Below are 26,584 nucleotides of genomic sequence, written 5' to 3'. Positions count from 1 at the left end.
GGACAGCACCTCATCATTATTTACTCTGATACTACATTTTTACAGAGATAAAGCTATGTTCATGGTGAGGTCTTTAAATTTACTGCCCTTTGACTGACTTTATCAATGTTCATATTCATCTTTCCTTTTCTCTTTGAGAATGGTATTTCTGCAGGGAGAGAGAGGGGGATGTTGCTGGAGGAGGTTTAAAAGCAAAACTCTTGAGAATTCTCCCTGGTCACAGATTAATTATAGTTTCTTTTACCAACTTTCAACTACCAAGCCATAAAGTCCAGACCCCTGTTTTATATGTGCAAGATATGGCATTCAAAGTTACAGGCAATAAATATGGCTGCAGTGTATTTATTAATAAAGAAGCAATTGCCACCCTCTTTTACTGTGGGTTCTGTGCAATGGAAAAGATAGTTTGTAGGTGCAGAGTTTATCCAAAAAAATCAATTTATCCAGACTGAAAGTGTCCCTAGCGGGCTAAAAGGGCCAGTTTGAGAAACAGAGTAAGTCTGATGAGTAGTTGCTCCCTTTTCATACCTATCCTTCTTTTCTGCTACCCTTCCTCCCAAGGACACTCCTTCCCCTCCCTGCAGAAAGCAACCTGCCTTCAAAAATCCCTGTACCTTTCTCTTGGTAAGGTCATAAGGCAAGAAAGTGCTGCCACTAACCCCGCTCCCTCTGCAGCCAGTTTCTCCCTGCTGCAGCGACCAGCAAGGGTAACCCTGAGAAGCAGAGGAGGATGGATGGGCGCTGTGGGTGCTGGGTTGATGGGCAGTGGAGAGGTCCTGCAGCCAGGCAACAGTGCTACCACCAGGTCACAGAGCTGAAAGCCCAGCCCCGCTGAAAGACCCTAGTAGGGCTGTGGGAAATGCCACCAGGACATCTAGGAGACATCCATATAACAATTTCTTCCTCTGTTTTCGAGAGGTACAATTGACACATGGGCTCAGGAGGAAAAAAAAAGTGAGAAGCAATCTTCACCTGCATTACAAGCTACAAAGGACAAGTCACTTCTAAAGCCTTCAGCAGGCAAATCCATACTTATTAAGATCTTTTTTGTGAAGCTGCTAATGTTTGGGATTGGCTTGGAGTTTTAATTAAGGCTGTTATTTAATATTCATACCACACCTGTGCCTAAAAGCCAAGCAGGCTGATGCCCCAAAATTCTGGGCACTCTTCTAAATTAATCTTGTTAAACATATGTGCAAAGTTGGCCATTACTACTTCTGAATTCCGACTTTAACATTTCAGTACATTTCCAGTTTCCTGTTCTCCTGAATCTTGATGGAAATAGTGTTTCTTCAATTGGCATAGCTTACAGCACAAGCTGGGAGATTTCAGCATCTGAGATCTCGTCCTCTGCCAATATCGTCTAGCACTTTATCTAACTCAGGAGGAACACAGCAGTTATTTTATTTACACAGCCTAATTATTGCAGTCGATCTGTTTGGCAGTTATTAGAGTGTTATTGCTAAATTTATTGATACACCTGCTACTGGCTTGGCTGTTGTGGTACATGATTTCTGTTTACACAAACTTAAATATTGTATCTTTGTATATTATACCACTACCAACCCTCACTTTTATGAGCAACTACAAAACAATTTTCATGTTAACTTGAAAGACTTGTGGAGAATTAAAAAAAAAGGAAAAAAAAAACCCCACAACTATTTTTTACAAATCTGTACCTAAAATTCGTGTATTTAGCAGTTCTGAAGACTTTTATCACAAACCAGGAAGTCCCAATGACTTCCAGAAAGCCTTAACTTCTTCTGCCTGAGTTTGGAAAAAATAAACTGATGCTATGAATTTAAAATCAATGTGTGTTAAGCACTTTTTATTTTGACATGTGTCTTTAGGAAAGCTGAAAATCACTTCTGAAAATTCTACCTGGCAAACTAAAATTTGCCTATAAATACAACATGTAGGCTGTCAGAGACTTGCCCATGGTCAATGCATTGACATTCAAATAAGGAACAGAATGTTCATAACAAATATTATTCAGCAGTTCCAGTGGATTTTATTAGAAGTAGTTACACATTAAACTTTTTTCTTCTTCCTTTTCTTTTGTTTTGTTTTCTGTTTAACCGAAAAAGGGAAAATATCATGGCCTTGGATAGCTGTTAGGCACGTATCTCCCTCAGGATTATATTGGTTCTACTTGCTTCAGTCCCATCACTGCCTTTGAAAATTCCCCAAAGATACTACAGCTAGATCATCTACATGTAAGGATTAGGCTGGCACAGGAGCTAAAGCTACAAAGAGGTAGGGCCAAAGCAGAGCACTGTTCCTGCATGGGATTCCATCAAACCAGCACTGAAACCCACTAGGCATACATTCACCTATCTACATTTATTCACAGATCTGAAGCCTTGACCCAACTTTTATTAAAGTAAAATGTTATTTTTGCAGCAACTATCTTTTTAATAAAAATAAAACAATTTTTTCTTTCTCACAGCATCTGTTTCCAAGAAGTGTCCTTAGTTCAGTGCTATGTCAACATTTAATTTAATACAGTTGTTATATCATGAGATTCTTTTTTTTGTATCCACATAAATGTTTTGGTTTAGATGTTTGTATGCTCTTGGAAGCCAATACTGTGCAGATGCACATATTTGCTACTTTTTTTGTTTTGTTTTTTTTCAGGTAATATCAAAATTATCAAACAAGTCTACGCTATCTCAGGTATGTTAGTCACATTTTAAATATGCCAAGGTTGACTTTGAAACACGCACACAATTATGACCAGAGCGAAGCTGGAAAAACTCCTACTGACTTCCAAGGTTTCAGAATGAGACTTTAAATACATCCTGCAGATAGTTCTGCCATTGTCCATTTTATGAGTAACAGCTTATGATCTTTTCTTCCAGGTGCTGGATGTGGATATCTTACTATAGCACCTGCATTTTAAATACGTGTTTACCCTAGCCAAAGTTTTGAGTACGGGTAACGCTCATTCTCTATAGTGTGTAGGCTGCATCACTGCCAGCTCCTGTACAATTTGATCATCCTGACAGCCTTCAGATGACTATTATGGTTGACAATAAGGCTGTTATATTTTATGTAGACAGGTCTTTTGCCACTGTTTTAAATTCTTACCTTTTCATACATCTCAGATGGAAAGAACCTAGTTCACTAAATCTGTCAATGTATACTAAGAGAAAAGCATTCATTTAATGGAAATATGCTGTAGAATGCAGCAAAATTAAACCCATGCTTCAAAACATTTAGACCAGATACTAATAGGGGCTTAGAACATTTGGACAAATTCCCCAGATCTGCATTTCCACCCAGCCAATCTTACTTGGCCTGAATGATGGGAAATTTGACTATACAAGCTCATCTGAGGTTTTCTATCTAAAGTTAATAGTGCCTTAATCAAGCTTGATTAAGAGGAGTAGCCTGAAAAAAAAAATGAAATAGTATCAACTTTTTCTGAAACCATGAAGTTGCATTTGGCTGTACTCTTCAGTGTGACATGTGGAGTTTGTTAATTTGACCTGGAACCTGACTCTGCCTTAGTCCATCCACCTACTATCAATAAATACAGTAAGTTGCACCATGGGAATAAATGGAAATATTTTTGAGTTATGGCCTGATCCTGACATGAGCTCCATATTGGTGTGTCTCAGCACTCATGACCAGTATATTTTGTTACCATGAAACAATACATTGCTTTCTTACACTGTGCTTTAATTAGTACCTAAAGTACAGAACCCAGGTTGTTGAGTCTAAATTGCCTTGGTTCCAACATCAAACATTCAAATTGCATTTTTTTTAAAAAAGCAGGTGTAGCTCTGCTTTTCAATGACCCAGTTCTGAAGTTGACACTGTCACACCACTGGTGCATTAACAGGACTTTGTATAAACTGAAAAATTTGTCTACTATCCCAGCAGTGGTTTCAGTTACAACAACTAAGAAGGATACAGAGGACGTTCAGGCTTGAGCTGAACTGGTGTAAATGCTACTTATACATTATAAATGGTTCCATATGAAAATGCAGAATTATATGAATTACAAGCCTCAGTTCTTTCCCTTGGTCCACCAGGAGTCTGAGTGTAAAATTCAAAAGAAATAATGCCTCAGCAAAGCAAGATTAATCTACTCAACCGCACATATGGCTTATGGCTTGTAAGAACCAGTCATGTAATCTTTCTTGGTAACAAAACATATCGCAGTGAGTTCACTGGCTATGTCACTAGTGAGCTTTTTTAATTTGTTTATATTTTTCTCACGTATGCACATATAGCCATAGTTGAGGAGGAAAGCTATGGAAGAGGTCCAAAAGAGCTATCTCTAAAGAGAAAATGAAAGCTGTGCTACATCTGGGTTTGTTCCAGGATGAACACCAGAAGAAATTGTATTTCTGCAACATCAGGCTCTGAATTTTACCCTAGTATGTATTATCTGCTATTTTAGACAGAGCTCAAGGGAAACGGAAATATAAAGAAGACACTCCCTTCAATTGTAGAAGATGAAGATGAGGATGAGGAGGGAGAAGAAGAGAGCAGCACCCTTTCACCAGTCCATACAAGAAGCACAAATTGCTCTCAGCAGAAGAAGGCTGGAAGCAACAAAAGCCACCTAGGGAGAAACTTGAAGCAGTTGGCCTCTGGAACGGTGCCCTTTCATTCACCCACCCATGCTTGCAGTTCAAACCCCTCAAGAACCAAACATGAAACGGAGCTCCGTTACTACTCCAGAAGGAAGGAGAAAAACCTTAAGTTACACCTTTCAGCACTGACCACCAGTGGTCCACCTGACCTGAGCCCAAGGTAATAGGAACAGTTCTTTTCTCCTCAATCATGTAACTCCTATTAAAAATATCATGATTGTTACACTATAAAATATTTCTTTTTCTTTAATAGTTGATACTTTTGTTCATGCCACAGAGAAGGATAAGTCCTCTTATTGTAGGAACTATTATACACTATCCAGAATGTTATGACTTTAGGACTTTATTGCAAAATAAATTATTTCTACCATTAAAAAGGGAAAGTATTGCGCAATTATGAAAATTACTATTTGAATACTCTGGCTTTCTGGTATCATTTTGTCCTTCGATATTAATATGCATTCCCACAATAGCACTGTGAAATATTCTGACTCCATCAGAGAGACAGCAATTTAGAAAGCAAGTAGATGATAATATAGCATAGCTGTTCAAATACAAAAATTACTGGAGTAGAGGACTGTAATGGAAAACTATTGTCTAGTAATTTTAGGAAATATTTACTTCTTTTTTACATTAGAGAAAGGAAACCTGATAATGCAAGTTATGTAGAGAGTAAATATGGAGTTGAGAAACTGTTTTTCTGAGACATTTTATATAAACAAGAGTCATATAATAGTTTATTGTGGTACAATTAGTGTATAATTTTAAATATTTCCATTTTTTACCTTTATGTTACTTGTAAGGTGATTTATGTATCTTACTTCTAAATTGCTGCAATGTAATAATTAGCTATTAACCAAGAGGTTTGGGATCAGTTTTTCACAGAAATGACAGTCACTTTTTTCACATACAAGGAGCTGCGACAGTTAATCTTCCAGTTCAGGTTTTGGGTTCTATAATTTGAAGTATTTTACATGTTCAAGAACTTCCTTTATTCACTAGAGGAGGAGTGGTAGTTTCAGCAACGTGCCATTGCAAACTTGAAATAGCCAGAGCTTGACCAATATTTGTTTAGCTCTGTCAAGGCACCTGTCCCTAAGGATGCAATCATAAAAAGGACATGGAAAATTATATAGAAATATTTCTCCCTCATCATATATTTGATCAATGCAGTTACATTTCAAATAGGAGCAGGACAGAAACCGATTTTAGTTTTGTCAATACAGGGGAAGATAATGTGTTGAAAACCAGCTTCTACACTAGCAAAATGGAAATGCATAGTGGATATTTTCTCATTTCTTTCATAGATCTCACATGAATTTGGCTCAGGTCAGCTATGAGTAAAGGTCATTACATAACAAGTGGTAATTCAGGGAAAAGCTACCTTTCATATTTTCTGCTGCTATGTAATCTTATTGTAATCTCATTATTGTTCTGAACATACGCAGCTAGACATCAGGACCCAAGGCTGCAAGAGCAAATGTGAAACAAGTACTGTTGCATATATTATTATTTCCTATTTCCATTCATAATTTTATAACTGCACAATGATCCTGTTAATAGGCTGGAAAATTGGCCCAAGATGTATGTGTTTCTCAGACTTTGTTTTCCAGCCAAAACACTTTAATATTATTTCCCAGAATGAATTTATAGTATTAGAACATTTAAACTGACAAGTTAAAACCACTTTAAAAGAGCCTTAAATGTTTCTTAGTAAGTATTAAAGAGAAAATAAGACCTTAATTAAGATCCTCCATTTTGTTTGCTGTTGGACAGCAGTGGAAGGGGAAGACAAGACTCTGGTTGAAATGTCCAGTCACTGCAGTTGTGAGGTGTTTAACCACACTTTGTCAAGAGAATATACTTTGTCTGCTTAAGGAATTTGTTCTACCATGGATGTTCCCCAGAGTAAGCCAACCAGAACTCTTCACTGGTGCTTCAGGCTCTTTCTTTGTACACCACAGTACAGAGGGCAATAAAGCACAGAGAATGGGTAAAATATTTACATAGTTCTGGGCACAAGGAAGAGAAGCCAGCATCCTAACTTCTAGGATACAGTTGTAGTCTTCCCAATCACTTTTCGGATACTGCCTATGAAGTAGGAGAGCATCAAGAGGAAGAAAGTGTAAGTGATAATAAAGGCAGTCCTGGGAGAAGGCATTTATGTGTTTGAATCTCCTCAGGCCCACATGGATAAGTGCACTCTAGCCCTGATTGACTGGATAGAACTGGTCACATGTTAATCTTTTCTGACTTTTTGGCTTCTAGGAATGGAGGTGTCTGTCTTCAGGAGAAAAATCAGGGCTGTACAATAGCTAATTCACAAAGGGGTGAGACTTCCCAATTACTTTTTTTTCCCTCATGTTTTCAACTCACTAGATTTTGTCGCTCCGCAGCTAGTTCCTTGTATATGAATAAGCATCTTGCCCATTTGCTATTTCCGACATAGAAGCCTGTCTTTTTACTCTCCAGAACTAGCTATTTTGGCTACTATGGTTTCTTTTTAGTCTGATCTTCAAACACTTTAAAGAATATAGCACCTGTAAATTCCAAGACACGTCTGAGTAGGTTTTCCCTCGTGTGCTTTAAAGGCAGTTAAAATGTTATCACTTTATATAATTAGAAATCTCTACAAAAGGGATATTGGTGTTTAAAATTTGCTTTTTGAAGCAGTGAGGCCAGATGACATTAAATAGGTTTTATAGCAAATTTCAAACAAAGCAGGTTTTCAGCTGCAGATAACAGTACAGGCCAGAGCAGCTTAAGCACCACATTTGATTCTCACCTCCTCCCAGAGGCTGGTTAAGACTAGAGTGAAGTCTAGTAACATCCAGCTGATGTCATGAACACTCAGACATGACACAGAGCCCCTAAACCCACATGAAAAGCCAGGAAGGACAACATATGGTATGCATGCAGAGCTCTAAGTTACATGGGTCTTTCCGGTCAAGAGGTTTGTTTGAGAATATCCTTATGTAGATGGAAAGTTTAATTTCCATCATCACAGAGTTATCACGATTGAGAGGCCAAGAACTGCCTGTATTCACCCTTCCAGATTAGTATTTAAGTCATCATCTGCCTACTGTAAGTCAAGTTCTGAATCTTGTGCCTGGACAAAACAAGAAATTGATGCTCCACATCTGTCAACTTGCAGCTTTTTGAGTCACTTTCATTGACTTTAAGATAGTTCTCTTTATAGTACAATTTATTATAAATGAGAACAAAAAATATTCATAATTATATGTTTTTAATAATGTATATTGATTCCTCCATCTGATACCAGTTTTCTATTCTTTATATGCAGCACTTTATTATTATTATTAGGAAATGTTTTTGGGGTTTTTTTTCTTTTTGGATTTCTTGACACTGCAAATTGGAGGTCAACTGCAATGCATGAATAGAGATAACTGACAAAAATGCCTTTTCTGGTAGTTAGATCCAATACCAACAATAATGTAACTGGGACATTGCAGGTTGGTCTACACATCTTCCTATACGCAATTTGCAAACAAGATTGTTCTGCCTGATTAAAGCTAGTTAGCTTTAATCAAATTTGAGAATAGCTATTTTCATGGCAACAATTTTGACTGTGGTTTACAGACATGCTTTCATAAATTTATTATGTTCGGGCTTAGGGCCTGCCTAAGTAAGCCTAATACAAGAGCCTGACTGTTATGTGCAGGGAGATTTAAACTCAACAAGAGCATAGTCAAGCATCTTTATTTTGTGTAGAAGAAAAAATAGCAACAGATTACTTTAGATATGAAAAGCAAACTATATTCAATACAGGTTTTGTTAGGAGTCAGTATATACTGCAGAAGTCATGAAAATTTTGAAACTTCAATTAATTATGTTTGGCTTCACATTCTTTCCTCTAACAGTAAGTTTAATCTTTAGTGACTCACAAGAAGTTATACCAATATAATATTTTTTACTTTTCTCCAAACTTAATGTGGTGCGAAATTTACCATTGCTTACAATGTGCCCTTTAGGAGTAATTTTGGCAACATAATTATGAATGTGATGTTTATGAAACTGCTTATGAAACTGCTCCATCACTCCAATTTTTCTCAACAGAATTGTTGATGGGGTTGAAGATGGAAACCATAATGAGGAAAGCCAAACCTTTGACTTCAGCTCTGATCAGCTCAGGCAGGAATCCAGGTTATCTCCTACAATTGGAGGTGAGTTTTGCCTGGGAAAAAAATCACTCTTTAAAGAAAACAATTTTCATAACTGCTTTTTGTTCCCCTTTGTTTCTTTGATTCTCAGAGTGGCATAAACGGATTTAACATATATCCATATTTTCAGTACTATTTCAGTGCCAGAACTAGTCCTGTAGAAAAATACAACAGGGTCCCAAACGCCATTTCTTGTTTTCCTGCTAACAGACAGTCATGATAAAACAGCTTGCAAAGAGTACTGTATTTTCACGTATTATATTTTACCAGCTGTATTGTAGGATCAGCCGGGAGCCTCATGCTCCCAAACCTTTGGGCATGGAAGGTACTAAACACAAGGACAAAATGCAACATAAAAACATTCTAATTAAAAAAAAACAAATAATAAAAAAAAAATCATAAAGAGCCATATGCAAACTTGGGTCTCAATTTTTATTAAAGATTTTTACAGAAGTGGAGGAGTATGGAAGTACCTAGATTTTTAGAAGTAAAAGAGTGAAAACCTTGAATAGCAAGAGGTTTTAGGAAGACTTACATGACCTACACTCTGAAAAGGCTGATAAAATAGCACCACAGAGGAATAGGGCATGTCAACATGGAAAAGAAAAAGAGAAAGAGACAGAGAGGGATACCAGTGGACGAATGCTGAAGTGACACGACTAGTGCCTTTTCAATACTTTTCAAAATCTCCTCTTTTATGAATAAACAGTCCTCACATGGTTATGTACCTTTTGCATGGAAGCTGTAAGGACACATTTTGTTCCTGTTAAAGCCAAACAGAAAAATAATAACAGAAGCTTAATTGTATCTATGATTTTTAAAAACATTGTGTGACATGTCACAAGGTTGGCACCAGGGTTGTCATTTTCAGTCCTTTCAATGTTCAGACTGAAGCAAGCAGTATGAACTTTTTTTGTCACACTTTTCTTGCATGTTATACACTGAACATTAAACACAAGATTTTATTTTCATTCAATTCAAGTACAAACTATGTTTAAATTTAAAGCATTGGATAAGTGCAAGAATAGCATTACTGTTTCCAAGTTATTATACTTCTCTCATTTACATGCATTTGAATTATTTTCAGAGGCCGAAATTGGTGCTGCTGTGCTTGTTATCAAAGCAGAAGAGACCAAACAGCAGATCAGCAGGCTTAATGACGAGGTAATGAGCTTTTGTGGGGGTTGGAGAATATTAACAATGATTCAAGGAATGTTGAAAAACTCAGAAAACTTGGAAATATGATAAATGTGTGATGAAGAAGTCTGCAAAACTGGATAGGGTTCCTACATTTAGGACAGTTTGGGGCTTTTAACTCTTTCCTAGATTAATTTTTTACATGAAAGCTATATAAAAGTTTGTGTCACAGGCTAGAGCTAAAAACAAAGTGAGGTTAGAATAGTTAGTGTACCTAACTTTCTTGGGATTTATCCTCTTCTGGATGTATTTCTATTTCTCTCTTTCCTCTCATTCTTTCTCCAAGCCCCTTCTTCCAACTTTTCTTGTCTTGGTGAATGCTATGCTTTTGGAGAATTTCCTCAAAAGAAATGCAAATCCAGTCATGTTCAAATTCATATCAAACATTTCAAATCACCTGTGCCTATTTAGAATAAAACAGAATTCCATTCCTTCCTGCTTAAGCAATATGACCTAAGGAATGCAGGGCCAATATTGTTCAGTGGTGCTTTCTATTCTTCCCTTCTAATAACTTCAAACCTGTAATCAACTATCAATCCTGTCATGGTTTAACCCCAGCCAGCAACTAAGCACCACGCAGCCACTCACTCACTCCACCGCCATCCAGTGGGATAGGGGAGAAAATCGGGAAAAGAAGTAAAACTCCTGGGTTGAGATAAGAACGGCTTAATAGAACAGAAAAGAAGAAACTAATAATGATAATGATAACACTAATAAAATGACAACAGTAGTAATAAAAGGATTGGAATGTACAAATGATGCGCAGGGCAATTGCTCACCACCCGCCAACCGGCACCCAGCCAGGCCCCGAGCGGCGATTCCCTGCCCCCACTTCCCAGTTCCTATACTAGATGGGGCATCCCATGGTATGGAATACACCGTTGGCCAGTTTGGGTCAGCTGCCCTGGCTGCATCCTGTGCCAACCTCTTGTGCCCCTCCAGCTTTCTCGCTGGCTGGGCACGAGAAGCTGAAAAATCCTTGACTTTAGACTAAACACTACTTAGCAACAACTGAAAACATCAGTGTTATCAACATTCTTCACATACTGAACTCAAAACATAGCACTGTACCAGCTACTAGGAAGACAGTTAACTCTATCCCAGCTGAAAGCAGGACAAATCCGACACTAAATAGATGTTCTCTGACTAAACTCTTTCATATATCCAGCTACTGCAGTACTTTGGCTAACAAGATGAAAGCATCAGACTTTAACTTCACAGTTATACCGCAAGACTAAAATCTGTTCCTAGCATACTCTGACTTTCACTATGAAGAGGTTAAATACAATTTCTTATTATTCCACATGAGGAAAGATTTAAATAAGTCCAACCACACAGATTCAATTCTTTTTTCCTGATCTCTTTGGTTACCAGAAATGTCAAGTTTTATTTTATTTTTCCTTCTATATTGTGTACACTTAATCTAGTTATTCTTTATTTCCATATATGAAGTATTGGGCTTGTAAACTTCTTTCATCCTGGGTCAGGTTAACTTGGTTATATATCATATAGCTTAAATATCCTAAGCTAAGAATGCATGCATGGTTAGTTAGTCACTATGAATGCATCACCTGATTTGTACATCAAACTGTAGAGTTCAGACAAAAGTCATGCCCCATTGACTACAGTTTTTTATAAGGCTTAGTCAAAGAACTCAAAACTATCTCCAAGGTGTTCATTGACAATACTATTATGATAGAAAATTATATTCCCTATGTAATACTTTTGAAACAGACAATTCGTATTGATTCATTCGTTTTGACTTTGAAGAGGACAGGTATTTTTTAAATATGAAGATGTATTATGTGGTTATCCGCAAGAGCCAACTGGAAAATACATCATGATGGCAGATGTGCTAAGGCAGGCATCTTGTGGATTAACCAAACATTTCAACTGCAACAGTTCTGGGCTTGCCATTGCTTTTCTAGTGAAAAGCAATAAATAAACCTTGGAGCAGGGCACTATGTTAAACAAAAGAAGAAAAAAAACCACCAACAAACATGATGAAGGTCATTTCCCTCCATGCACAATCCTCATTTTTCCCTGCTAACACTATCTGAACAAAATGTTATGCAACTTGCTCACTCACACTAAAATAAAGAAGGAAATATGACCACATGCAGTAAACCACTAAAGTGTCCACACCGGGAAACAGAATCCAAAATCCAGAGACAAACTTTTCGCTGTTCGGAATATGGTTCACTCTTTTATTTTAAAATTGAGGAGAGGGGACCAGTCCATTTTTTCAACATAATATGCTACCTATGAGACTTCACTTGAAATAAGAGATGCTTACCTCCCAAGACTGCTGCAATCTCTCATTGGATAGAGACAGATTTGAATCACTAATTCTTGATTAAACAAGTCAACCAGCAGGTTGTTACGCAAAAAGAAGTCATCACCAGCAGGTCCTTCTTTTCTTTCCACAGGAAGTGTGACAAAAGTAGGTTCATCTATAGTCTCTGTCTGTTGAGCAGGTATTACGAGTCCTGTAAGTAAAAAGAGGAGGATCGCTGGAGATTTAAAGAGAGTACCACCAACTTCTGGAGTGTTGCTGGCTTGGTGTATAGGACAGAATTTGTTTTCACACTGCATAACTGACTGGGGCCTGCACCAACACAGAGTGCTAAGTACTAAAAGTGGAAGCCAAAGAAGGTTTTGGTAGGTTTAGACATCTTTTGGCAACACCTGAACTGATTGACATCTGGCCTGGCTAGTGATAAAACGGCATTAATAGTAATGCAACCAGATGATACAAATAACACAATAATGTTGAAAAAATTCTGAAAATAGTTGTACTTACTGTTTAGTCACAACAAATAAAGATACCTTTCTCTGATTACAGAACCTCACAGAACTTACAGAAGATTATAGAGCTACATGAGGCTACATGAATGATTATGGAAAACCGTACAATCTGGAAAACACACCAGATGGTCTAGGAACCTAAGGGAACATTTATATTCAACTTTGCAGTATTGCTAAGATTAATTTACTGCATGCTGTATAGAGTACACTACATAGAGTACATCTACACTAGTGTAGACATGTTTAAGATTAAGATTGTTGTTAGTGCCTTGCAGTGCTTGGAAGGAGTATTCTCTACTTTCCAAACCTATATTTTGTTTTCTGTCCTTGGTAGGAAGTCCCCTAGCAAAGGCAACAGCATTCTGCATTCTGACCAAGCAAGGGTCTTAAACATAGAAACATATATATCTACATGAGAATTCTCAATTCAATGTGACAATGCATGGGCATACAATATAGACAAATATTGGACTGGGACATAAAAAAAAAGACATGAGAAGTAATTCTGAACTGGTGTAGATTTAGATTTCATAGGTAACATTCTGGGCTCAAATACCAGAGACAGATGGGTATCCTCCAAGTCATCCCATGGATCAAAATTTACACTGAAAAAACTTCATGACTATAAGGCTGCTTAATTGCATATTCTACATGTATTCAAACATGCCCCATCTGGAGTTCCTGAACTGACAGTACTGACTTGGTACTTAGCCAAATAAGCCTATGAGTAGTTTTGCTGGAATACACTAGCTGTTCCTTGGGATTTTTGTTGTTACATTAAGTATTGAACAACACTTGTAGACCCAGTGCTTTTATCATTCCATCACTCAATGATGACCATTAATGGAAGATTATGACTGATGCTACAGGAGACTGCTAGCAGTAGTTAAAATACTGGCAGAGTTAAAAACAAATGTCTCTATTAAGACATGCAGACTCCTCCTGAAAAAGAAAATAAGAGAAAACAGGTCACAAGTAGCCAACAGCAGCAAACATTATCATTAATACATTTTCCAGTGGATATTAGAAGTCAATCAACAAATGCAGAAATAACTGCTTTCATGAAGGGCAATTGTATTACAACAGTTCACTAGTTAGATTAAAAACATTTCAGCTGTTCATTGGGGGAACAAAGGCATGCATCTTCCCATTCAGATATTCAATATGGTCTGGTTTTAGCAAAGCAAAGCAAAGCAAAGCAAAGCAAAGCAAAGCAAAAAAACAGTTACCCCAGAGATAAATCTATAAAACAAGCTATACCCAGCTTAGATATACAGTGGAGCTCTTAGAAGTATTTTAGGCATATGACAGTCACTACATAATCCAAAGGATTACTACCTAAGAAGGGGACTAACAGAAGACGGAGCCTTGATTTCACTTCTCAGATTTTGTTACCTATTAACTTTAGGACTAATGGATGCACAGACTTCCTCTAAGGAGGGTAGGCTCCAAAGTCAGCACTGACACTTTATTAGGCAATGTGAGATAAACTTGAACACACCCCAGATTCCTATTGTATACCTCCATGGTTTGTTTGGCTGCTTAGATAGCTACCCAGCTTCTTCATTCCCTCACCTAACCTCACTTTGCATTTTGAGCCTGAATGAGATCCAACCTGATAAAAGGGAATTTCCCTTCGGTTCAGTATTGCAAGGTGGAGTGGAATAGGACTACTTAATCTCCTACCCTATTTGCCCATTGCACTTAGTCTAAATAATCACTGAATAAAAAAGGCTTGACTTTCATTATAGTTCAGTATGTTCAGTACACGGCAGGCGAGAGAGTTAAGGTTCAGGTTCTTGCTCCTGTAAAAATCCAATTATCTAAGCAATAGTTTCAAGACTAAGTGAACAAAGACAATCCAAATGAAAATGCCACCAATGGAGAGTTTTAGAAAATGTGACGGGCAAAGAAAGATGGAAGGAATTTGGTTTGTTGAGATCTGCTGGAACAGTATGTTTCCAGTGCCCAACAGCATGACACATGTTCTGACCTCGGAAAAGCTTGATTCAAAGACCTGCTACAAATTAGGCAGAGAAAGAATTTAAGAATAGGTCTTCTGCCTTACAAGTACACATCCTTCCTTTGCAGACGTCTGTACTCACAACCTGGTCTTTCCAATGCATTTGTCTGCAAAAACTGATCAGATGGGTGCATCTAAACATTCAGCACTTTTTCAGAGGCACCATTTAGCTGGTGCAATCATACGTAACTACTAAGGAACCCAGAAGTAAAAATAGGAAATCACTAAGCAGATTTTCTGAGAAATACAGATGGCCATAAGTCTAGATCAAAGCACCTGCCTATCACTGTCCCATTGTCTGTAGCTCTGTATCATTTGAATGTAACTGTATGAAAAGAGTGTGGAAATACTTAGACTTTGATTCAATGTGCAAAACTCAAATCTGAATTGTTTAAAACGTAGACCAGTTAAAAATAAGAAAATATCCAAATTTTAGTCATAAGTTTTCTCCCATAATTTGCAGAGCGCACATGTTCATGTTCTGCATTCAAATACACAGGTACACAGTTTCATGCTCAGATATACAGGACATCCTGCACAGTGCATGCAGACAAACTCAGATTTCTTTGTCATGTCCCCTGGTTTTCTTATATATAACCCAGCTCCAGGGCAGCCTCCTTCAGCTTCAGAATCTGGGGGCTGATTTCATACTTTACCACATCAGTAGACCCCACGATTACAGTACTAAAACAGGATAATGAACAGAGTACTCATATTTCTCCCATTCAACTGAAAAACAAACAAACATGGGGAAATATGAATAGGGTCAGGTTTTGTACTAGAAAATTGCCTTGTATTTAACTGCATGTTGGAGCACTTAGTGGAAATTCAGCTATTTTTGATTTTAGGTTTTTTAGATGCAAGTGCTTTAAATACTCTAAGCATTTGGCACTTATTCAGAACAAAGAAAATGCATTCACAGGGATATTTCACTTTCATCTAATGAAAGGAACAATCCTAAATAAATAGATTTATTTTCTAAATTACCTAAAGAAATGTTATAAATAGATTATTTTAAAACATATTTCACAACCAGCTGCCCAAAAGCAATCTCATTCTCCTCTCAGGACAAGAAAAAAAGCATTCTTTTTTTTAAGCAAAACATATTCCTTAATACTAAAAATGTATGCACGCGATGGAAACAGTCATTTTATAATCAGTGCCAACAAAGAAAATTTGGTGAAGTTATTCAGGCCTTCAGTTTTACATAGGGCATGTACTGTTGAAGTTCAATTTGCAGCTTAAGAAGTCATATAAAGAACTCCCCTGACTTACAGTAATAAAAACCATGTTCTTTGTAACAAGTTCATAACTATATTATCACATAAGAGAAATTATTTTGCAGCAAGGCTATCCCAATAATTTTCTTTGGAAAATATCCTTCAATCAAGAAAAAATGTGGCAAAAAGTGAACTAATGGCATTTATTGATGATGAAAACTAATTACAACTAATCTATCCATTTTGGGTTTTAGCTATGTAAATTTAGCATAAAAGTCAAGACATAAAACCTAGTATTATTTGTGTTAAGAAATAAAAGCTTTCTAAACAATAAACACCAAGTAAACACATTTTTTGTCTCCTGAGATTTGTAAAAATGTATTTTCCTTTTAAGATTGACATTCATATATCCAAAGAACTCCTACCCTGTTTTTTTGGCGCTTTCTCTGCTCTTGTATTATGATGATTGTAGAGTAGTCTTTCCAGCTAATTTTTTCTTTCTTTTAATGTTAGCTTAATAGCTATTGGCAGATGAAGGTAACAAAAATGGCTGATGGTTTAAAGTTCAGGTTAATTTCTTTTTTTAGCAGGACATACATCATACACATGGCATAGGTCCTATATGCTGTGGTGTCTCTCTCACACTTTTCCTTGGTGGAAAGGCACCTAAGACAAAGAAATTAATCAAGAGAGGAAGCCATGAAGCGTAAAAATCAACTGGACACCAAGAGCTGACTTCAGTTTTGAATAAAAAATATTACTACCATGACAGATGACAACAATTATCCTGTTAACTCTCTAACGGGCATTTCAAAACCTTCCTGTACTGAAAAGATCTATTTTCCCAACACTTAGATGTAAATCTCTGTTGGTATGCCATTCACTGCTTTTTCTCTTATGCCTAGAAGATATAAGGCTGATTGCCATTCTCCTTCTAAAACCAATTTACACTGGAATCATACTGTTCCAGCAGATCTCAACGAACCAAATTCCTTCCGTCTTTCTTAGCCTGTCACATTTTCTAAAACTCTTCATTGGTAGCATTTTGGATTGTCTTTGTTCAAATCTTTTAAGTCACTGACAAAGTACATGATCTCAAGCTGCAACAGTCATTCCTAGTGAAGAGAACCCCCTTCCTGTACCCAATAAAAAACAAATGCTGTTGATATATCCTGGGAGCATGATTAATGCCTGCAAATTGTGATTGAACAAAACTCCACAGACATTTTCCTATAATATTCTGCATAGGCAGAATATTATACTTATATTCATGCCTCTGACATTTTCTTTTCAGATACGATGTTTAACATTTATCTTTGTTGATTTTCATATTACTGATATTTAAAAGTGAACATGAATTCCATTTAGCCATTAAAAATAAACATTAAATAAAAACAGATCAGGATAGGCTGCTAAAAAGGATGGCTTGAAACATCCATGGATAATAGCATACCATTGATCATAAACCATTCCGATCATGTATGAATCCAACTCATGGTAATTACATTTCAGTCATATTTTCTCAGTTGGTTTAGAAGAATGTCAAGCAGATAGTAACATCTGAGAAGTCTTCTGACGATATATATTATACCTACAGTTTCTTCTTATCTATTAAACCAGCTTTTCAGTTAAAGAAGAGAATTAAATTGTTTTGCCATGGTTTATTCTTGAGAAATGTATGTTGCCTGTTCTCTTTCAACTATTCCTTTAAGTGCTTATAGAAATTGTTTACTTAATGTTTTTGCCTGATATCATATATACAACCTCAGGCTTTCTTTCAACAGTTTACATTAACAACTTTTCTTCTCCCAGCCACCTGGGATTTCCATGATTCTCCATTTGCTCTCAGTCAGCAGCTGGTCAGTCAGAGTTTGACCCCAATACTTTCTGAAGTCCTTGAAGCAGTAATTTCCAAACCTGGTTTTCTTATTGTCAACATCATGCTGACACCATCCTGATTCTATGCCAAACTGAAGGCAGCATCCACATCCAAAAATGAAGAGCCACAAATTATTATTAGAACTACAGTTTGGGAATGCTTTTTCTAGACCAAATTAATGGGAGCCCTATTGACTTGAATACACTTAAATTATCTATTCCTTTATAATTTTATGTTCTGTCCTTACTTGTTTAATAGCAATAGCAATAATCCTAGTGTCCTAATTTACCCAGACAGACTGGTTGCCCTGGAACTACCCAAGAGCTGGCTATTGAGTCAGCAGAGAAAGCAGCAATTTTTCTTCTACTCCTACATGATAAAGCCAATTTCACAACCTTCCAGATTTCTGGACTTATTTTGCTGAAACTGAGCCATCATATCATTGCACAAATCTTACATATTTAATCTGAACTCAGATTAGCTGCACTGGTTTTTTTTTTTTTTTCTTTCCCCTGCAACTAGCTTTATTCCTAAAATGCCATTAAATCAGAAATGTCTGCCAATCCTGTCGTGGTTTAACCCCAGCCAGCAACCAAGCACCACGCAACTGCTTACCCGCTCCTCCCCCCATCCAGTAGGATGGGGGAGAAAATTGGGAAAAGAAGTAAAATTCCTGGGTTGAGATAAGAACGGTTTAATAGAACAGAAAAGAAGAAACTAATAATGATAATGATAACACTAATAAAATGACAACAGTAGTAATAAAAGCATTGGAATGTACAAATGATGCGCAGGGCAATTGCTCACCACCCGCCAACCAACACCCAGCTAGTCCCTGAGTGGTGATTCCCTGCCCCCACTTCCCAGTTCCTATACTGGATGGGACGTCCCATGGTATGGAATACACCGTCGGCCAGTTTGGGTCAGCTGCCCTGGCTGTGTCCTGTGCCAGCTTCTTGTGCCCCTCCAGCTTTCTCACTGGCTGGGCATGGGAAGCTGAAAAAATCCTTGACTTTAGTCTAAACACTACTTAGCAACAACTGAAAACGTCAGAGTTATCAACATTCTTCTCATACTGAACCCACAACATAGCACCGTACCAGCCACTAGGAAGACCGTTAACTCTCTCCCAGCTGAAACCAGGACACCCATAATACCAATGGCCACAGAGATGCTGACGGAAGATCAGTGATAAGTCTGTCTCAGTTCAGTTCTCATTTCATTCATTCAACAATGCATTTACTAGGAAAAAGAGTATCTGCAGCTTGGCAATCTGAGCCTTGAAAGATACCGCCTGAAAGTATCCTTGACTTTATGAAGCACCAGAATAGAGGCAGCAATGAAACACCAAGCAAGGTAATAGAGAAGCTGCCATATGCAGTGAAAGCCAGGCAGCTTCCCTGTGTTGCCAAAATGCAACTTTCATTTCTCAAGGACCAAATTTTCTTCTTCACTTTTTTGGGTGTTCAGAAAGAGTCAAGATAGGAAGACATCTGGGCAAAGTTTGAATTGTAAAAGGGAATAAACCACGGAAAGAAAAAAAATACCAATGTATTAGGCTTCTAATCAGAAAAAAAAAAAAAGGCTTATTTCAGTTTTATCCAGGAATAGTGATAAGAGATAGGCATTCTAGTAAAAAATTTAGCATTAAAAAAAATTTAAATGCTAGAATATGTAATGGAAAAACAAAGAAACCTGTTTAGCCAATACCATTTAAACAAAGCAATAATCACCATCATCATCTTACATTAAATAGAGCTTTTCATCATTTTTATGGAAAGGTTTAAATACTATCAACTCCGTTGCTACTTAACTACATGGAACAAAGTATTCAAACTGCACAAAAGTTTAATATCGCTAGTTAAGAAAAATACTCTTTATACTGAAACTGTCAAAATAATTTGAAAATGCGAATTACAACTACTAAAACTCATATTGGTCAGGGTATCAGAAAGTGTTATTATTAAAGTCCATATGTTAAAACAACTAAAAAAATCTGGTTTTTTAACCTCTGTTTTGAGAGGTATTCTTTCTTTATAACAGAGTCTGCTAAAAAAGTACCAGCGCATTGCTTTTGACCAGCCGGAGAAGCACCTCTTGCTAATTCAAGCTAAATCTGTATAAATCCCAGTTTCTATATCAGGAAACATTGCAGTATCTTCCTCAAGTCCTAGAAACTGTTAAGGCAGCATTTCAAGTATATTTGGGATCTCACAGATCATTTTAAAGCTGTCTGCCTAGCACAGCAGGAACCATTTGTACAACTAGCTGTATTGCCTAGCAATAATCACTGAAGTCCTGAAAAGAGAATAGCCTTACCAGCATGCAAGGAATTAGTCCTTTCGCTCAGGAGGAAACTGTCCTGCTTTCAATTTCTATTTCACAGACTTAAAATTTCATTTGCTTTTATTCTCTGGTTTTTTGCACTTTCTGGACCACTGTGAAGTTGTTAACATTACTGATAAAATTGTTCCCTGTTACACCTGCTTATTTGCATCTGCTTCGGAATCTCTGCCGGGTGTAAAAAGGATAGCATAAAGAGTATAGTATTGATAGTAACAGTAACTATGTCATTATATAAGGATAATAATGTAGAGATAGATGGTAATTAATAGTAGTACAGATATTGGAGGTTTAATCTGGTAAGATTAACAGTTTGAAAAATCCAGAAAAGGTTTTAAATGATCCAGAAAATTACATATTTGCTTTGCCTGTGTGTTGAGCAGTATTGGTCCGGATAGATCTCATTAACTGGTGGTCAATTTCTGATGAGGTCTGGATCATACTACTATCATACTACTGGGAACTATTAAAGCATACATCAAAGGCTGGTTTATCAGGTCAGTTGCTATGGCTGTGCAAGAGCAAGCTTATGAGGAGACAGAACTTTAAGAGCTAGCTGATATATCAAAAATGGTATCTGGGTAATAGAGCAAGTTGTAATTAACAGAAACTCAGGACTGCCACATGCACTGATGCTGGGGCTGATTTTTGCTGTATTGTCTTAATGAATTGGCAAAAGAAATGTGTTAAAGAATAATTACACTTTTAAGGAAACCTTTAAGAAATCAGAAATGGAAGAGAAAAGCATAGACCAAACCAAACAAGATATTTTAAAGTTGCAGGTATTTTCGCACAGCATTCATAGTTTGGGTAAGGTGCATAATCATAAGGTAGTATCAATCTTCCCACCTGCATAACTGCAGAAAGCCCTGTAAAATGGATGCAAATTGGGAAATTAGGCACAGAAAATAAAGTTGCCTTATCTGCTAGAAGTAGGGGCCAGTGCTGATCCTAAAAAGAACGGTGACCACTGAATCTAGGTAGCCATGGGTTTAGTTGTCCTTCTCCCCACTTTCTTCCCAAAGAAGCTTTTGGAGGTTTTGCAATGCCATCTGCCAGTTCCCAATGGAGCACAGAAGTTCTTGCATCGTTGGTTTGACCAGAAATCTCAGTGTGTTTCCTTACAGTCTGACAGTACCAAGAACCTTCTCTGGCTGCTCTGACCCCACAGGAAGCCTGTTCACAAATCACTCTCCTAACATATTTTAATCCCTGACATTAACTGAAGTTCAAATGAGCTACCAGGCAAAAGCTTAATCTCAGCTGGCAGAAGGAGATCTCATGGTTATTTTCTATCTAGCATGACTTAATTAGGTAACAAGGCAGAAAGAAAGAGAGGTGGAGAGAGAGAGACAGAGACAGACCCTATAGTGTGTCACTCAGGTGCCTTCTCCCTTTAAGCATTTTCCTTCAAGGAGTAGTGTGATCATTACAATACTATTAAACGATATGATGGGTTTGGACTTTTAGCTTGGAAAGAAACAAATAGATGTATAGGAGCTGTATTGGAGCTTCCTACTGTCCTTTTAACTTGGAATTTCTTTATAATTATTGTGCCTGTAGTAATGCAGTCAAACTCAGCCTGAAATGTCTTTTCAGCAGATTTCTTTGGAACTATCTTGTCAGAAAAGTGAAAATTCTATTTCTATTTCTGAGTACATGAAAATTAATCTGTGCAGGACACCTAATTGGTGGTGTCTTTACTTCGGGTCAAAGAAAGGCCTCCTGGATTAGCTTTTCTTCTTTCTGACAGGTGGTTTATCCTTCTGAAGATAAACATGCAGTCAGGTCTTTGTTTCAACAGAGTATTTTCACTAGCGTCAGTATGAGAAACTCTATTTTTAACAGTAATGACAGTGGTTTGATCTAAAATGAATTGATTAGCTCCATGGAGGCATAGTTCATTTCTACCTCTTGATAGGTTCATTTCTCTTTATTAAAAATAATTGACTAATTTTAACTTCCTACAAACTTTTCCTTAAGAAGGAAAAAGAAAAAACAAACACATTTGAAATGGTGAGTGGTTCACTTTTGTGTTTGAGTTAAGCTTTTAATTTCCAAAAATTAGTCCTTATAATGTCCTAACGCATGTCCCCATTAATGTTCATATATCAATTTACTTTAAAACACAAATTCAGAACTTGTCAATCTGATCCCCACCCAAATCAGCAGTTTTGGGGAGATTAAGGACTTCATGTAAGTCGTGTAATTAATTGGATGCTATCAGTGGTTTCAGCATTACAAAAAAAAAAGGTCTAATAGCAAATATGATTCTTCCTTTTGCACACACACCAGAGTAATCTATGCCATGGATTACTATCTCTCTCAGTGTTATACACAATACCTTTCAAGCAAAAACATAACTACATGGAAGCAAACTGTTTCACAGGCTTTCATATTGTTTAAATGTTTAGAGGTAGCTAGTGGGTTTTAGAGTTTCCAGTTTCTTTTCTTCTTTTTTTTTTTTGTTTTTAGTAGTAGTCCACCAGATTTTCATATAATTACTTGCAACCGACAACTTCAGGTATGAGTTTCTTTTATTTTACTATGAAGACAGCAGTATATTTCATATGTGTATTTCTGAACAAGATTTCACAAGACCTTATTTTTATACCATTCATCAGTATAAAATTGGTTAATAAAAAAGGCTTACACATTAAAATATTTAATGAACAATCAAGAAGCTATTGATGTCATATTGCCACTGGAAATCATCTCAGTTCTGACCCTAAGGCCATTCTTTATATACAGAATATCATTTAAAATCAGCTGAATTAAGCCTACCGTGTTTCCATCATGCGTTTTTGTTGGGTTGCTTTAATTGTTTTGGTACACCACAGGAAGTGTAACACATAGCTGTGGTAAGGCAGATGGATGGACTATTTCCCACACATATATCAGTAGACTATATTTCTTTAAAGTAAAGACACTATGCCACAGATCAAAGCTGATATTGTTAGAAGGAAAAAAGGTTTGTATGTGTGTATTTCAGGCATGACCGCATAAATAAATACCGTGATATTTTGCCCTGTCATAATAGGTGACAACTTTAACTCAAGAAGTCTCACAATTAAGTAAGGATATGAAGAACGTCATGCACCTTCTGGAGAACCTGCTCACATCCCAGAAGCCTCCTGGGTTCTGTGCTGTGCACGGCATATCTCGAAGTCCTACCCTGGAAAGTCTGCAGTCTCGAATGGCTTGCACTACCCATCAACCTTGCACGCACATGCAAGCTGGGAACTTTATTTGCACCAAAGCACAACTTTGCCGCAGCAACACGTTACGTGACATTTGGAACACAGATCTGTCCTCCATAGGCAGCAGTCCCCAAAGAACTGAACCCAATCTGCAAAATTCTGTGGAGGGTGAATTTTATTACACACCGGGCCTTCACAATTCCCCCTCCCAGTATCAGGTAATTCAGAAAGACAATTTACAATTTTTAAGATGCACCTCTCCCCATTCAGACACTACCTTGACTCCTCTTCAGTCTATTTCAGCAACTCTTTCTTCTTCAGTATGCTCTTCATCAGAGACATCGTTACATCTCGTGCTCCCCAGCAGATCTGAGGAAGGTAGCTTTAGCCAAGGAGCAATCAGCTCACTAAGCCTTGAGAACCTGCCGGGATCGTGGGACCTGGAAGGAACAGCTGGAGTAGTTTCTGCACAGACCCCAGATTTCCCAATCGACATTGTGACAAGCACAAGGGATGTTAAAGATAAAGATTACCAAGCCATAGACGTATAATGAGAAACAGTGTAGTGGTACTCGAAGCATGTTCCACAGCTGCCAGTTTTAAATTTAGAGAGTACTGCATGACTGCTTTATTTGACCTTTTCTCTGGCGATCATGGAGACTTACAAACACGAAAATTCAGATTCATAGAAAGTAAGAAAAGGTATTGCCAGTTCATACTATAGGAAAAAAAAAATAAATTCTAGATTCTAGAAGCATGTTGAAAAGCATTTTGTATACAGTTATAACTTACTGGTCTGTTTGGCAGACTTTTGTGATAGTCCAAAGACCCTGAGGGTCAGAGCAGCTGGAAGTCTAGGACAAAAGAATTGTCATGGGTGGCTTTTGTTCATCGAAGCAAAGGTTTTCCCTGAGTGTCTGACTGTTGTTCCCAAACAATATCTCTGGCACTGTTTGCTTCAGGTGATCGTGGGTCCTGCTGGTCTGTTTGTCAGTGCTGTGAAGGCAAAGGGACAATTATCGCTGCATGTCATCTAGACAATCAACCAAATAGAGCTGGTAGAGAGTGGTTAGTTGTTGCACGCTATTTGTCATGTAAATGAAACCTCTTAATTTATCTAAAAATACTATTTTTATATACTTGGTATGAAATGTACTTAAAAATTATTTAAATCTTTATAAGGACAATAAGAGTTTGTTTTCATTTTGGTAAAAGCTTGCAGTTTTAACAAGAAATGCACTACCATCGTGTATTAGATCAAATACTATTTATTGTTAAGATATTATGTAGTTTACAAATGGATTCCTTTTTATGTGCATGCACTTTGCAATGAATGTATTCATGCTGGTGGAATACAAATAAATTAAGGTATTATTTTATCTAAAAAAAATAAAAAATAAAACAGCTGGAATGTTGTATCCTATCCTAAGCCAGCTATTACTCCTTAAAAAGTGAAATGTTATACTGATAACATTAAGTACCCTTAGTTTGTGTCTTAGTATCGCACGACTATTGATAAGACCAAGTCAACATTATACTACACATCCCTACCTTGGGATTTTATATCTGGACAAAAAAATTAAGAGGGATGAAAACCATTGAGCAATCTGAGGAATATTAAAGGAGACAATTACAATGATTTAGTCAGAGTCAAAGAAATAAGTTTACAATAGTTATTTATTTGATGATCTTTTACTTACATAAATTTTTTACAGAGCACAGATTTATGTTTAACTTCCTTAACAGGTTTTTTTTTCTGAAAACTTCAAAAACTAAGTTCATTGTTAACATTTGGATGTGCGTGAGAGCACAAATCCCAGCACTCTGCCCAACTTACATCCTTTCACATCCTTTTTCCCACTGGTACAAATTAAGGACAAAGTGTCATCTCTCATTTTGAGCTGCCTGAATTTTGTCAGTATGTCTACACTTCAACACGAGTGTTTATATATAGGGTTTCTTAACTCACCTCTATTCCAGTTTTTACTTAGTTTAAGGTTAAATGCAGAAGTCCTGATTAAATAAGACATAACCCAGAAATTAAAAAAAAAAATAAATGAACAACAAGTACTAGCAAATACAGGTCTATGGTATTTCTGCCAACAATCCTTTCTCATCTTTAGCAATCCACCACCATCCAACCCGCCACAGGACAGGGCAGGACGACGGGGATGGGGGAGGCTGTCTGCCCCCCACACCCAGGGCAGGCACACGCTAGCAGAGCCCCACTTGCCAGCAGTCAGGAGCTGTGTTATGGGGGGCAGCAGGGATGAGGTCCTGGCAGAGCAGCCAGAAGCTCGGTGGTGGTACGGTACTGCCTCGCCTCAGCAGCCGGCCAGCAGGCTGTACAGCCATCATGCATGGGCACATGTAGCACAGCTGTCCGCAAATCCTGATTCTCCACTGCCGCCTTCATGCCACACAGGGTAACCTGCCCTCAAGCTATTGCATTAATGAAATACACAGGCTAACCTAAGCTCGTGTATCCCAGCCATTGACTGGGGCTGCACAAACACACTCTTTGTCTAGCATGCTTAGTTCCCAATATCATTTAATAATTTCCATTAGATATATAAATTGGGAGCAATGTTTGCATTCTCATTTTATAAGCAATACATAAATATGAGGGTGGTGAGACACTGGAACAGGTTGCCCAGAGAAGCTGTGGATGCCCCATCCCTGGAAGTGTTCAAGGCCAGGCTGGATGGGGCTGTGAGCAACCTGGGCTAGTGGAAGGTGTCCCTGCCCATGGCAGGGAGGGTGGAACTAGGTGATCTGTAAGGTCCCTTCCAACCCAAGCCATTTTATGATTCTGTGACTCTAACCATTACGTGTACACCTTAAAGTTTTGTTTGTTTTTTTTTTTCTTTTCCAGTATAAATGCCGGTCGGTGTCTTGAGATTAAAACTGGATGTTTTGTTCTGGAGCTTCTGTGTTAGTTTTATATAAAAGTGTAAAAAGGTCAGTGGAAACAAAAATCCACTTTGCATAAATAACCATAGCTTTACTGTTGTACATTTAATTCTTGAATAAGAAATGCATGTGCAGTAATTGAGAAGAGGCAGCACCAGGATATCTGTCCTAAGCAGTTCTGTGTTTCTGCAAGTGTCAAATATATCCTAAACA

At 37.4% G+C, this 26,584-nt stretch overlaps 1 protein-coding gene across 7 annotated transcripts in view; it reads left to right on the top strand.

Moving 5' to 3' along the window:
- The window catches only part of KCNH8 (potassium voltage-gated channel subfamily H member 8), a 203,674-nt gene extending 178,806 nt beyond the window's left edge, over nt 1-24,868 (top strand). For 4 of the 7 annotated variants that reach the window (XM_049798883.1, XM_049798889.1, XM_049798885.1 and 1 more), the window contains 5 exons: nt 2,638-2,676; nt 4,412-4,767; nt 8,685-8,791; nt 9,876-9,952; nt 23,299-24,868. In XM_049798883.1, the coding sequence (XP_049654840.1) occupies nt 2,638-2,676; nt 4,412-4,767; nt 8,685-8,791; nt 9,876-9,952; nt 23,299-24,009 (1,290 nt within the window). In that variant the 3' untranslated portion in view covers nt 24,010-24,868. Of the gene's footprint in view, nt 1-2,637; nt 2,677-4,411; nt 4,768-6,875; nt 6,938-8,684; nt 8,792-9,875; nt 9,953-23,298 lie in introns of all 7 variants that reach the window. The other 3 variants (XM_049798886.1, XM_049798887.1, XM_049798890.1) reach the window with 3 other exon arrangements.
- The last annotated feature ends 1,716 nt before the right edge of the window (nt 24,869-26,584 follow it).

The sequence above is a fragment of the Accipiter gentilis genome, chromosome 4 (genome assembly GCF_929443795.1).
Source record: "Accipiter gentilis chromosome 4, bAccGen1.1, whole genome shotgun sequence".
In the NCBI taxonomy this organism is placed as follows: Eukaryota; Metazoa; Chordata; class Aves; order Accipitriformes; family Accipitridae; genus Astur; species Astur gentilis.
Note: the sequence above shows the minus strand (reverse complement) of the source record. Positions and strands in the feature narration are given on the sequence as shown.